Source organism: Saimiri boliviensis, chromosome 14 (genome assembly GCF_048565385.1).
Source record: "Saimiri boliviensis isolate mSaiBol1 chromosome 14, mSaiBol1.pri, whole genome shotgun sequence".
Taxonomy (NCBI): Eukaryota; Metazoa; Chordata; class Mammalia; order Primates; family Cebidae; genus Saimiri; species Saimiri boliviensis.
Genome location: NC_133462.1, coordinates 19,970,200 through 19,983,614, shown reverse-complemented (window position 1 = coordinate 19,983,614; position 13,415 = coordinate 19,970,200). Strand labels below are relative to the sequence as shown.

General features: G+C 49.8%; 1 protein-coding gene and 1 pseudogene across 3 annotated transcripts in view; one reads left to right on the top strand and one right to left on the bottom strand.

The window, feature by feature from the left end:
- The first annotated feature begins 110 nt into the window (after positions 1-110).
- WDR62 (WD repeat domain 62) overlaps positions 111-13,415 on the top strand; it is a 54,453-nt gene continuing 41,148 nt past the window's right edge. For all 3 annotated transcript variants that reach the window (XM_074386514.1, XM_010347965.3, XM_074386513.1), the window contains exons 1-3: positions 111-287; positions 5,737-5,828; positions 7,566-7,628. In XM_074386514.1, the coding sequence (XP_074242615.1) occupies positions 111-287; positions 5,737-5,828; positions 7,566-7,628 (332 nt within the window). The remainder of the gene's footprint in view (positions 288-5,736; positions 5,829-7,565; positions 7,629-13,415) is intronic.
- On the bottom strand, positions 2,447-2,868 carry LOC101039141 (protein S100-A11 pseudogene; annotated as a pseudogene).

Here is a 13,415-nt window from a genome sequence, read left to right as displayed (position 1 = left end):
GTGTCCAATAGGCGGCGGCGCCGGCTTTCCCGCGGTTGTTTGCTGTTTCAGTGAGTCGTGGAGGCGGCGGCGGTTAGGGGATGTAACGGTCGCCCGGCTCCGGCGCGACGATGGCGGCCGTAGGGTCCGGAGGCTATGCGCGGAACGATGCGGGGGAGAAGCTGACCTCTGTCATGGCGGGAGTTCCGGCGCGGAGGGGCCAGTCCTCCCCGCCCCCCGCCCCACCGCTCTGCCTGCGGCGGCGGACGCGATTCTCGACGGCCCCCGAGGAGACGGTGCAGAACCGGGTGAGGAGCAGCTCGCCATGCCTACCCCAGTTTTAGGTTTCCTGGGTCTCCTAGTTTCGCCCTGAGAACTGTGGCCCCGGCTATCGGCCCCGCGGCCAATCCGCTCAGGTTGCTCTCTGCCGCGCCTCTTCCCTTAAGCCCCGCCTCGTTTCCTAAGCCCCGTCCCTTTAGCCACGGTCCCTCCCACTTTCCCTCTCCTCGCAGTATTGCCGGCTCCACCTTCTTGTGTTGGAGCAATTCCTGGGTTCTTCCCTGGTTCCCACCCCTAGGAATGCATTTTACTTTCGCAAATCACAGCCTAGTCCTGCTATACTTTAACCCCCGTTGGATCGCCTTTAGACGTCACGATCATAGCGCTCTCCAACCTCACTGCCCTGGCCCCCGCTGGGTCGTGAAGGTCGCTTCCTGGGTTCAGTCCAGAGTATTACCCGCTCCAACTTTTCCTCTCGTCTACCCCGCCTTTTCTCACCTTCTGCGGACTCTATCCCTTTTCCTCACCAAGGTGGTATTCTTAATCCATATTGCCTCTCAAAACTATGAAAAAGACGTGAGAAGTTACTTGTAAAGTCTCTGCAGTGCTGCCTAGGGAGGAGGGCGTACACAACAGTTTCCTACATCCTGAAATAGAAACATAGAAGGAAATGATTTCACAGTAGGTAGAAGGAATTCCATCAGCACAGCAGCACTTTTTTAAAAAATTGTTTTCCAGCTCTCTAGCCACAAAATCTGTTTTTATAAAATGGAGATGATAAGAACCATACCACTGGCCGGGCACGGTGGCTCATGCCTGTAATCCCAGCACTTTGGGAGGCCGAGGTGGGCTGTTCACCTGAGATCAGGAGTTCAAGACCAGCTTGGGCAACATGGTGAAACCTCGTCTCTACAAAGTACAAAAATTAGCCAGGTGTGCCGGCACACACCTGTAATTCCAGCTACTCAGGAGGCTGGGGCAGGAGAGATCATTTGAACCTAAGAGGCGGAGGTTGCAGTGAGTCAGGTCATGCCACTGCACTCCAGTCTGGGCCACAGAGTAAGACTGTCTCCAAAAAAAAAAAAAAAGAACGCACCACACCATCACATTGGAAGGAAAGAAATTTTAACTGTGATCTCTTCTTGGCACAGAGTCCAGATAAAGGGTGGATACCTGGTAGCTGCTGGTGGAGTTTGCTCCTGCCCCATGGCTTTCTCCTGCACTGTGATTATACTGCCCACTCCTGGCTACAGGGTGTACAGGCTGTACCTCGCATGTCCTCCCTGTCACCAAGGTTCAGTCATACTGGCCTGCTTTCAGTTTTCCTGAGGCTCCAGGTTCTCTTCTCCTAGCCTTTGTGATTGGTGAATCCTCAACCTGGGCTTTTTGCTGTAATCTACTTGGCTGGCTCCTTCCCATCCCTCAGATCTCAGCCTGAAAGTCATTATCTTGAAAGGCTTTCTTGAACCCCATTCTTTTTTTTTTTTTTTTCATGTTTTAAAAAAGTAACATTGTTTTATTTATTTATTTATTTATTTATTTTTGAGACGGAGTTTTTGCTTTTGTTACCCAGGCTGGAGTGCAATGGCGTGATCTCGGCTCACCGCAACCTCCGCCTCCTGGGTTCAGGCAATTCTCCTGCCTCAGCCTCCTGAGTAGCTGGGATTACAGGCACGTGCCACCACGCCCAGCTAATTTTTTGTATTTTTAGTAGAGACGGGGTTTCACCATGTTGACCAGGATGGTCTCGATCTCTCGACCTCGTGATCCACCCGCCTCGGCCTCCCAAAGTGCTGGGATTACAGGCTTGAGCCACCGCGCCCGGCTGTTTTATTTTTTATTTTTTTTATTTTTTATTTTTATTTTTTTTTGAGACGGAGTTTCGCCCTTGTTACCCAGGCTGGAGTGCAATGGCGCGATCTCGGCTCACCGCAACCTCCGCCTCCTGGGCTCAGGCAATTCTCCTGCCTCAGCCTCCTGAGTAGCTGGGATTACAGGCACGTGCCACCATGCCCAGCTAATTTTTTGCACTTTTAGTAGAGACGGGGTTTCACCATGTTGACCAGGATGGTCTCGATCTCTCGACCTCGTGATCCACCCACCTCGGCCTCCCAAAGTGCTGGGATTACAGGCTTGAGCCACCGCGCCCGGCAACATTGTTTTATTACTATCTGCAGGTGGGGCCTGCATGAGGTGGCTGGTGTGCTGGGCTCAAGGGGTAATGTATGGGCTGTGGAGATGATGACAGAAAGGCTGGAAGGAAATGGGGTGAATTTGAAGGCCAGGCCTAAGGGATCCTCAGGTCCGCTTCTGGGAAGAGACAGCCTTGAGGAAGGAGTCGTGGCAAGCCATAGCTAGGCCACCAATCAGATTAAGAAATTCTGAGAAATCTAGCTGCCCATCACTGTTGGTGTCCAGTTTCTTCATCATGCGGTCAAGGACACTGGGGTCCTTCTGGTACTTTGTGAAGGTGGCCAATTCTGTATTCATGAAGCTCAGGAACTCCGTCTTGGAGAGAGTGTAGTTGTAACCATCTTTTCCAGCATACTTCTGGAAAACAGCAATCAGGGACTCAATGCACCGCTCAGTCTCTGTAGGGCTGGAGATTTTTTTTTTTTTGAGACGGAGTTTCGCTCGTTACCCAGGCTGGAGTGCAATGGCGCGATCTCGGCTTACAGCAACCTCCGCCTCATGGGTTCAAGCAATTCTCCTGCCTCAGCCTCCTGAGTAGCTGGGATTACAGGCACGTGCCACCATGCCCAGCTAATTTTTTTGTATTTTTAATAGAGACGGGGTTTCACCATGTTGACCAGGATGGTCCTGATCTCTCAACCTCGTGATCCACCCGCCTCGGCCTCCCAAAGTGCTGGGATTACAGGCTTGAGCCACCACGCCCGGGAGGCTGGAGATTTTTGCCATGTTGGAGCTGAGCGAGGCACGCGGGAGGCTGTGGCTGGGAGCGGCGCTGAGAGCTCTGGGCACGCGGCGTCGAACCCCATTCTTAAGGAGACACTCACCTTCATCTCTCACCAAGCACCCTATACTTCATAGCCTTTATCTTGTATGTTCCTGAAAGTGCCTTATGAGCTCTTAAACTGTGTATAAGAATAACAATAGCAAATTCAGAGAGGTGGCATAGCAAGGTGGCTAAGAGCACAGACTGCTGATGGTATGGCTGGACGCAGGCAGCCTGAGCTTAAACTTTAGTCCTAGTCTTCCTGTCAGGTTATAAACTTTTCTTTTTCTTCCTTTTTTTTTTTTTTTTTTTTTTGAGATAGGATCTTACTTTGTCATGCAGGCTGTAGTGCAGCGGGGTGATCTCAGCTCGGTGCAGTCTCAGCCTTCCTGGGATCAAGTGATCCTCCCACCTCAAGCCTCCCGAGTAGCTGGAACTACAAGCGCGTGGCACCATAGTGCTAGGATTACAGGCGTGAGAGCCGCTGTGCCCTGCCGAGTTACGCAGTTATCTGTGCCTCAGTTTTCTTATCTGTAAAATGACAATAATGATGTAGAAATCTCTCGTAGGGTATTTGTGAGGATTAAATGAGATCACATCCTAGGCACTTAGAACAACACTGGCACACGGCAAGTACTCTGTTAATGTTAGCTAATACTGATATTATTACTGTGTATTTGGGGTAATATTTATTTTTCTTGTTTGACAGCACAGTGTTGATTGATCTTGCAAAGATCTAGTCTAAAAGTAACCATTCATACTAATGCTCGGTAATGCTGCTCAACAGATAAAATAACATGAGTGCCATTGCTTGGTGGTTTATATTGGGATCCTAACACTGCCCTTTCCTGGATGGGTAACCCCTCTTGGCCTCTGTTTCCTCATCTATTTTGTTTAGTTTAGTTTTTTTTTTTTTTTTTTTTGAGATAGAGTCTCACTCTGTTGCCCAAGCTGGAGTGCAATGATGCGATCTTGGCTCACTGCAATCTCCATCTCCTAGGTTCAAGTGATTCTCCTGCCTCAGCCTCCTGAGTAACTAGGATTACAGCCATGCACCACCACACCTGGCTAATTTTTTGCATTTTTAGTAGAGACAGGATTTCTCCATGTTGGTCAGGCTGGTCTTGAACTCCAGACTGAGGCATCACACCCAATCTTCTTTAATTTTTTTTTTTTTTTTTAGATGGAGTCTTGCTCTGTTTCCTAGGATGGAGTGCACTGGCGTGATCTTGGCTCACTGCAACCTCCGCCTCCTGGGTTCAAGCGATTCTCCTGCCTTAGCCTCCTGAGTAGCTGGGATTACAGACACCCATCACCATGCTTGGCTAACTTTTGTATTTTTAGTAGAGACGGGGTTTCACCATGTTGGCTAGTCTGGTCTTGATCTCTTGACCTCGTGATCCACCCTCCTCGGCCTCCCAAAGTGCTGAATTACAGGCATTAGCCACCATGTCTGGCTTGCTTTGTTTAAATTTTAAATATTACTGTTCATGTGTTTTTTTACTTGCTGAAACCTCTCAAATTTCTGGACTGTGAATTTGATGTGGGAAAACTGTCTACCTTTGGTCACTCCTGTGTCTCTCCTGTACAGCCCAAAGTGCTAGCCTTAGAGCCAGACTGCCTGAGTTTGCATATCAACATGGCCACTCACAGATGTAAGATCTTGGGCCTCAGAATCCTCACCTGTAAAACAGGGGTGATAATAGTGCCTTCTTGGCCTGTTGTGAGGATTCAAGTCTTTTATACATATAAAAGTACTAAGAGGCTGGGCACATTGGCTCCCACCTGTAATCCCAGCACTTTGGGGGCCGAGGTCACTTGAGGATCCGGGCGGATCACTTGAGGCCAGAAGTTCAAGACCAGCCTGGCCAACATGGTGGAACCCTGTCTTTACTAAAAATACAAAAATTAGCCAGGGATGGTGGCATGAGCCTGTAATCCCAGCTACTCAGGAGGCTGAGACAGGAGAATCACTTAAACCTGGAAGGCAGAGGTTGCAGTGAGCCAAGATCTCACCACTGCACTCCAGCCTGGGTAACAAAGCAAGACTCTATCTCAAAAAACAAGTATTTAGAAACTTACTCACAGGTCACCTGCTCACTGCGGCATTCTCCCACTTCCTTTGCACTCCTAACCTCCTTATCTGCTTTATTCTTCTCTCTTGCACCTGTCATTACTTGGCATTTATTTCACATATTTGTTCTGCTTCCTTTCTATGTCCACCATCCCCATCAGCAGCAGAATGTGGCTGTAAAATGAGAATAATGATGTAGAAATCTCTCATAGGGTATCCCACAATGGCAGGAATTTGTCTCTCCTCCTCACCACTCTGCTCTTCACCTAGCATTGTATTGTCAATGGAATGTTGAGAGAACAAGTGTTAGCTGCTGGTGGATGGCATGGCCACAGCAGCTCAGTGAATGGGCATTGAATGCAGCAGGACCTGAATGGGTAGCCAAGACGGCTGCACCATGTGGTGCCAGCTGGGGTGGGTGCCTCTGACTTGGGCCTTTTCTTTGCAGGTGTCACTCGAGAAGGTGCTTGGCATCACAGCCCAGAACAGCAGTGGCCTAACCTGTGACCCTGGCACAGGCCATGTGGCCTACCTGGCAGGGTAAGCAGATGAAGGCTTTGGCGTCTAATCGTTGCTAGGGAATTTGGAGCTCAGAGCCTGAAGCCATCGGTGAATCTCTCTGAGCCTCATCTTTTTCCCCTGTAGAATGTGGATAATGGGGCCTGCCTCTGAGGACTGTGGAGAGGATTCCATAGCCCACACTCTGTCTAGAACAGTGCCTGGCATGTAGTGAGTGCAGTGAAAGCCTTTATTATGACTACAGCGGGGAGGTGACAGCGATTCTGGGAAAGACAGGTGGTTAAAGTCCACACTGTGGTGTCAGGTAACCTGGATTTGTGTCACAGCTCTGTTGTGTATGCTGCTCCTGAGCCTCTTCCTCTGCCTCTGTAAAACAGCTAGTGACCCCTCTGCTTGCCTAGTTGAGAGGACTGAAGGAGATGCTACAGCTGTTCATTCCATAAATACTCATGTAGCCTGGCACTGTGCTAAGGACATCCCCTCTCTGGGTTTATTTCCTTATCTATAAATGGGCCTAAAGAGTCCTGACCTGAAGCCGGGCGCGGTGGCTCAAGCCTGTAATCCCAGCACTTTGGGAGGCCGAGGCGGGTGGATCACGAGGTCGAGAGATCGAGACCATCCTGGTCAACATGGTGAAACCCCGTCTCTACTAAAAATACAAAAAATTAGCTGGGCATGGTGGCACGTGCCTGTAATCCCAGCTACTCAGGAGGCTGAGGCAGGAGAATTGCCTGAACCCAGGAGGCGGAGGTTGCGGTGAGCCGAGATCGCGCCATTGCACTCCAGCCTGGGTAACAAGAGCGAAACTCCGCCTCAAAAAAAAAAAAAAAAAAAAAAGAGTCCTGACCTGGCCGGGCGCGGTGGCTCAAGCCTGTAATCCCAGCACTTTGGGAGGCCGAGGCGGGTGGATCACGAGGTCGAGAGATCGAGACCATCCTGGTCAACATGGTGAAACCCCGTCTCTACTAAAAATACAAAAAATTAGCTGGGCATGGTGGCACGTGCCTGTAATCCCAGCTACTCAGGAGGCTGAGGCAGGAGAATTGCTTGAATCCAGGAAGCGGAGGTTGCGGTGAACCGAGATGGTGCCATTGCACTCCAGCCTGGGTAACAAGAGCGAAACTCCGTCTCAAAAAAAAAAAAAAACAGAGTCCTGACCTGACCTGATCTGGCAGTTGTGAGGATTTAAAACAATTACATCTCTCTCTCTGTCTCCTTTTTTTTTTTTTTTTTTTGAGACAGGGTCTGGCTGTATTGTCCAGGCTAGAGTACAGTGGTATGAATAACAGCTCACTACAGCCTCAACCTCCTGTACTCAAGCTATCCTGCCATCTCTGCCTCCCGAGTAGCTGGGACTACAGGCACATGCCACCACAGCCAGCCAGTTTTTTTTAGTAGAGATGAGATCTCACTGTATTGACCAGGCTGGTCTTAAACTCCTGGGCTCAAGTGATTCCCCCACTCCCGCTCCCACTCCCAAAGTGTTGGTATTATAGCCAGCCTAAGGTCTTTATTAGCCTAGGGCCTGACAGACATTACCTCAGAGGAAATATTGGTTTCTGTTTAAGAACATAGTCATGTTAAGTGTCCTAGAATTTTCAGCAGAAACACCTGGAGGAGGGGGAGGAGGAGGAGACCAAAGAGGACCATCTATGCAGAGGGAGCGTGTTTATTTGTGGGCTTTTCTGGTGGGAATAGAATTATCCCAGGACCCCAACACTCCCTCCAGTTGAAGTGTATTTTCCTCTTTCTCCGCAGCTGTGTGGTGGTGATTTTGGACCCCAAGGAGAACAAGCAGCAGCACATCTTTAACACCGCCAGGTAGGCTGAGGCCTGGACGGTTGAGGTGGGGGGCAAGGGTGAGACAAACGCTCAGCATCCCTCCCCTCCCCCACACAGCCTGGAGGTACTCATGGGTAGGTGCTTACTCATTCACTCACCTCTTGGCTCAGCAGCATTTGCCGGGTGTCTGCTCTGTGCTGGGTGCTGTTCTGTGTGCTCGGGACACAGCAGTGACCAGAGGAGACAAGAATCTCTGTTGGCTAGAGTGAGACAGACTGTAAACCAGTCCGCTAATTACTGGCTGATCATAATCAGTGCTATGGAGGAAATGATGGGGGATGTCTTCGGGCAGCTTTGTGGGCAGAGAATAGGAGAAAAGCCGTATCAGAGGGCTCAGGGAACGCTGCCCCAAGTCTGAGGCCTGAAGGAAGTGAGAGGTGACCCATAAGAAGCTGTAGGGAGAGCGCTTCAGGCAGAGGGCACAACAAAGGCAAAGGCCCTGCAGTGGTTAAGAATCTTGGGTGGTTTAGAAGTGGCCAGGGATCCGGGTACCTGGAGAAAGGAAGCAGGGGAGATGAGGTTGCAACAGGCAGAAGCCACATCCCCCAGGCCTTGTAGCCTTGGGGAGGGGCTGGATAGCATGCTGAGTACAGAGAGCAGCCACAGGAGGGCGCCACAGGCCAGGGATGTGCTTTTCACCTCCAGCCCTCCAGCAGCTCTATTCCCTGCTTTGCTTTTCTCCACAAAATTTGCTCCCTTCTGATATGTTGTTCAATTTCCTCAGTGGGTCTCCCTTCATTAGTATGAGTGCTCTGAGAGCAGGGACTTTCTCTGAGTTCATTTCTGTGTCCCTAGCACCAAAGAGCAGTGTCTGGCACATTGATGGCTTTTTTTTTTTTTTTTTTTTTTTCCAAAGAGACGGGGTTTCAGGGCCGGGCACGGTGGCTCACGCCTGTAATCCCAGCACTTTGGGAGGCCAAGGTGGGTGGATCACGAGGTCAAGAGATCGAGACCATCCTGGTCAACATGGTAAAACCCCGTCTCTACTAAAAATACAAAAAATCAGCTGGGCATGGTGGCACGTGCCTGTAATCCCAGCTACTCAGGAGGCTGAGGCAGGAGAATTGCCTGAACCCAGGAGGCGGAGGTTGCGGTGAGCCAAGATCGCGCCATTGCACTCCAGCCTGGGTAACAAGAGCAAAACTCCGTCCCAAAAAAAAAAAAAAGAGACGGGGTTTCACCCTGTTGGCCAGGATGGTCTTGATCTCTTGACCTCATGATCTACCCTCCTCAGCCTCCCAAAGTGCTGGGATTACAGGCGTCAGCCACCGTGCCTGACCTAATGGCCATTTCCTAAGAGAAAGACTGAACATGATTTAGGTTTTTTTTTCTTTTTGAGACAGAGTTTCACTCTTGTTACCCAGGCTGGAGTGCAATAGCACGATCTCGACTCACCGCAACCTCCGCCTCCTGGATTCAAGCAATTCTCCTGCCTCAGCCTCCTGAGTAGCTGGGATTACAGGCACGCGCCACCATGCCCAGCTAATTTTTTGTATTTTTAGTAGAGACGGGGTTTCACCATGTTGACCAGGATGGTCTCGATCTCTTGACCTCGTGATCCACCTGCCTCAGCCTCCCAAAGTGCTGGGATTACAGGCTTGAGCCACCGCGCCCGGTGATTTGGGTTTTAGAAAGATCCCTTCAGCTGTAAGTTTATTGGGAAAGAGCCCACTCCTCTGCCTTGGGGCTAAGTGATCTTTGTGTTACCCTGGGGATATGGTCCCAATAGGGCTGTGACCTTTGGAAGGCACCCCATGTCCCGCCTTGACATAGCTTAGGCTCAGCTCCTTTGGCCCAGTTCTCCAGGTGGTTGGATAAGGAGTGGGTTTTCTTTTGCCCTTATGGTTCCTGTGATACGGTCTTTAAGCTACATCAGGTTCCTGTTATATGGCAGAATTGCATTCCCTCTTGAAAGTGGCTTTTTGGACCTTTTGCTCCTAACTGTGGGTTCTGTCACTGGTGGTAAGGGCAGAGCTGGGTTCCAGTCTCCTGGCTCAAGCGTCTGTTCACTGTGGAATCTCAGGTGAGACACTTCTTTCAGAGCCTTGGTAACCACTGGAAATAAAATAACTACCTTCAATTGGGAGAGCAAACCAGAGTCTCATAGACTTGCCAGACACAGTGTGTTTTAAAGGTTGGATGAGTGGACATTTCAAGTTTTTCAATACAAAAATCCAAATGTCCCTGTTGTTTGGAAAAGTGAGAAATACTGGCCTCTGGGGCCCACATTCCCCTGTGACAGTGATGGGCTGAGCTTAGTGACATTTGTCAGGCTCCTGTGGCCAGTTCCTCTCACCTGTAGGCAGTGGATTGGGTAGCCTGGATCTGTAGTAGGTGGCATGCAGGTGCCCACCCTTGACCACCTGTGGGTCTGTGTTAGGAGGTGGTGTGGCCAGTGTGGCGGTTTTCACCCTAACTGCATATCAGGATCACCTAGCCCATGGGCCTCACCCCAAGAGAAAGCCAAATCAGTTGTTCTGGAGTGAAACCTGGGCATTGGCAGTTTTTAGACTTTTTGTATTGAAATAATTTCAGACTTTGAATAGCACAAAGACTTTTTCCATATTTCCCAAATGTTAGCTTTTTTTTTCCCCCCCGCAGTCTTACTCTGTCGCCCAGCCTGGAGCGCAATGGCATAATCTCAGCTCACTGCAACCTCCGTCTCCCAGGTTCAAGCGATTCTCATGCCTCAGCCTCCTGAGTAGCTGGGACTACAGGCGTGTGCCACCATGCCTGGCTAATTTTTTGTGTTTTAGTGGAGACAGGGTGCACCATGTTGCCAAATGTGGTGTTGAACTCCTGAGCTTAGGCAATGTGCCCTCCTCGGCCTCCCAAAGTGCTAAATTACAGGTGGGAGCCACCGCGCCTAGCCAAATGTTGTCTATATACATATTCAATTGTTCTGAACTATGAGAATCAGTTGTAGACCTAATGCCCTTATATAGCTAAATACTTCAGGCTGGGTGTGGTGGCTCACACCTGTAATCTCAGCACTTTGGGAGGCCTTGGAGGCAGGAGGATCACTTGAGGTCAGGAGTTTGAGACCAGCCTGGGCAACGTAGGAAAACCCTGTCTCTACTAAAAATACAAAAATTTGCCTGGGGTGGTGGTGGGTGCCTGTAATCCAGCTACTCAGGAGGCTGAGGCAGGAGAATCGCCTGAACCCGGGAGGGAGAGGTTGCAGTGAGCCAATATCGCTTACTGCACTCCAGCCTGGGCAGCAGAGCAAGACTTCCTCTCAAAAAAAATAAAGTAAAATAAAATAAATACGTCAATGTGTATTTCCTACAAAAAAAATGTGACAGTCCTTCCAAACTGTTATACATCCAGCAAAATCAGGAAATGAAAATGGGTGCATCACTCCCATGCACTCCACAGATGGCTCCATTCAGGAGTCAGCCATTGTCCCACAATTGTCGTTTATGATCAGAGGATTCTGTGTGGAACCACACATTGCATTGAGTTGTCACCTCAGTCTCCTTCAGGCTGACATGACTCTTCTGTCTTTTCTCGACTTTCAGGAACTTGATGCTTTTGAGGATTGTAGACATGGTATTTTGTAGAGTGTCCCAGCATTTGGGTTTGTCCGATGCCTCCTCCCAGGTAGACTCAGCTTCTGCATCTTTGACAGGAATAGACCAGAAGGGTACTGTGTTTTCTTGGTGCCTCCTCTCAGGAGGTCTCCCGAGACCGGTTTTGTTGACTGGGAGCAATTTGCCAAGATAGTGCCTGCCAGATTCCTCCACTTCCAAGACTGTCTTTTTCCCTTTGTCACTAGCAAGTATTCTGGGGACATCTTTTCTGAGACTGAGCAAAGCTACCCTGTTCCTCACGAAACTTTCACTCAACTAATCTTAGGCTTTGACATGTTTTAGATGCTCCCCAGGGAATTCTAATGTGCAGCCAGGACTGAGAACTACTGGCTTAGAGGTTGGGGCTCTGCCATGTCTGGTTAGGTAACTGCAGGCAGTCGACTTCCCTTTGTTGCAGTCACGTCATCTGCAAAGTTGGCTTATGAGAGCCCTGACTCGGTGAAGCATGCATGAGGAATCAGTGCAGTGATAGCCACACAGCATTTGTCAAAGGGCCAGGCACAAGGTCAGGGCATGCAACAGGTTAGGGGCAGCTACAGACAACAGAAACCCCTCACAGCGTGGCTCAAAACCCAAGGGCATGCTCTTCCTGCATGTCCAGAGGTGGGCAGCCCAGAGTCAGTGTCTCTGGTCACCAGGGACCCCACTCCTTTTTTTTTGTTTTTTTTTTTTTGACACAGAGTCTTGCTCTGTTGCCCATTCTGGAGTGCAGTGGCTCAATCTTGGCTCACTGCAACCTCCACCTCCCAGATGCAAGCGATTTTCCTGCCTCAGCCTCCTAAGTAGCTGGGACTACAGGCACGTGCCACCATACCTGGCTACTTTTTTTTTTTTTTCCTGGAGGCAGAGTCTCACTCTGTCACACAGACTGGAGTGTAATGGCACAATCTCCTCTCACTGCAACCTTTGTCTCCCATGTTCAAATGATTCTCCTGCCTCAGCCTCCCAAGTAGCTGGGATTATAGGCACCCACCACCATGCCCGGCTATTTTTGTATTTTTAGTAGAGATGGGGTTTCAGCATGTTGACCAGGCTGGTCACAAACTCCTGACCACCTACCTCTGCCTCCCAAAGTGCTGGGATTACAGGCATGAGGCACCATTCCCGGCCCCATTCCTTCTCTCCTGCTGCTCTGCCTCATTTATTGTGAGGCTTCTGGTCTTGAAGTCAATTCATGGCCCAAGATGGAGTTCTGGCTGTTGTGTGCTTATTTCAGGAGGAAAACTGGTAGGAAGCAGGGCCAAAGGGTTCCCTTTGAGGGGCATTTCAGGAAGTCCACACAGCATGTCAGTTTATTTCTCATTGGCCAGACTAAGTCATAGAGCTATATCTGTGTAGCTGCAAGCATAAAAGTGGGCTCATGTCAGTGAGGAAAGAGAGGCAAGTGGATATCCAGGAGGCAGCTTGCCCTGTTTGCTGGAGTAAGGAGCTACAGGAAGCCCGGGAAACAGGTTGACTTGATGATGAATACTCCTTAAAGTTGCCAGAGTCTCACTTAGAGGCATTTACTTAGTTATCTGCACGCTAATTTACCATCTCACATAGGGAAACAATTATTAGATTGTTAAGGAACAAGGTAAAAATAAGATTAAAAGAAAGGGAGGAGAAGAAGGAAACCATTCTGTCTGATTCTGTGAATCTTGCTGCCAAAAACATACTAGCTGGCCTGCTCATTCAGTCCTTGTGCAGGCTAGCTAGGAGTATCAGAAACGTTTTGGTTGTTTATGGATTTTCCAGAACACCTTCAGCATTTAGCAGTGGAGCACACGCTGCAAGGCTCCCTTGATATGATGCCTGCCAGGGTCCTCCCATCAGCACCACCCCTTGAGTTAGGCCAGGCCTGTACCATCTCCTGCATCTCTATTTCCCAGTGTTGTAGGGTGGGTGGGATCTTAGGGTAACCACTGTGGTAGAAGGAGAAGAAAGCAGAGTCCTCATACAGTGTCTACCCCATTTGGGTTTGGTGTCTCAGGGTGAAAGGGGCCTTTGCTTTTACCCCCATTTCTCTGTGTGCTGTGCTGGACACGCCAGCAGCACTGGTTTTGTGGGAGCTGCTTGAGCTCACCCCTCCTGGCCTCTTCCAAGGCTTGGGAGGCAGAAGAGGGCAGAGTGCTATGGGAGTCACCAGGATGGGATCTGGCTGCCCACCCTCAGTGGAACCAGTGATCAGCTC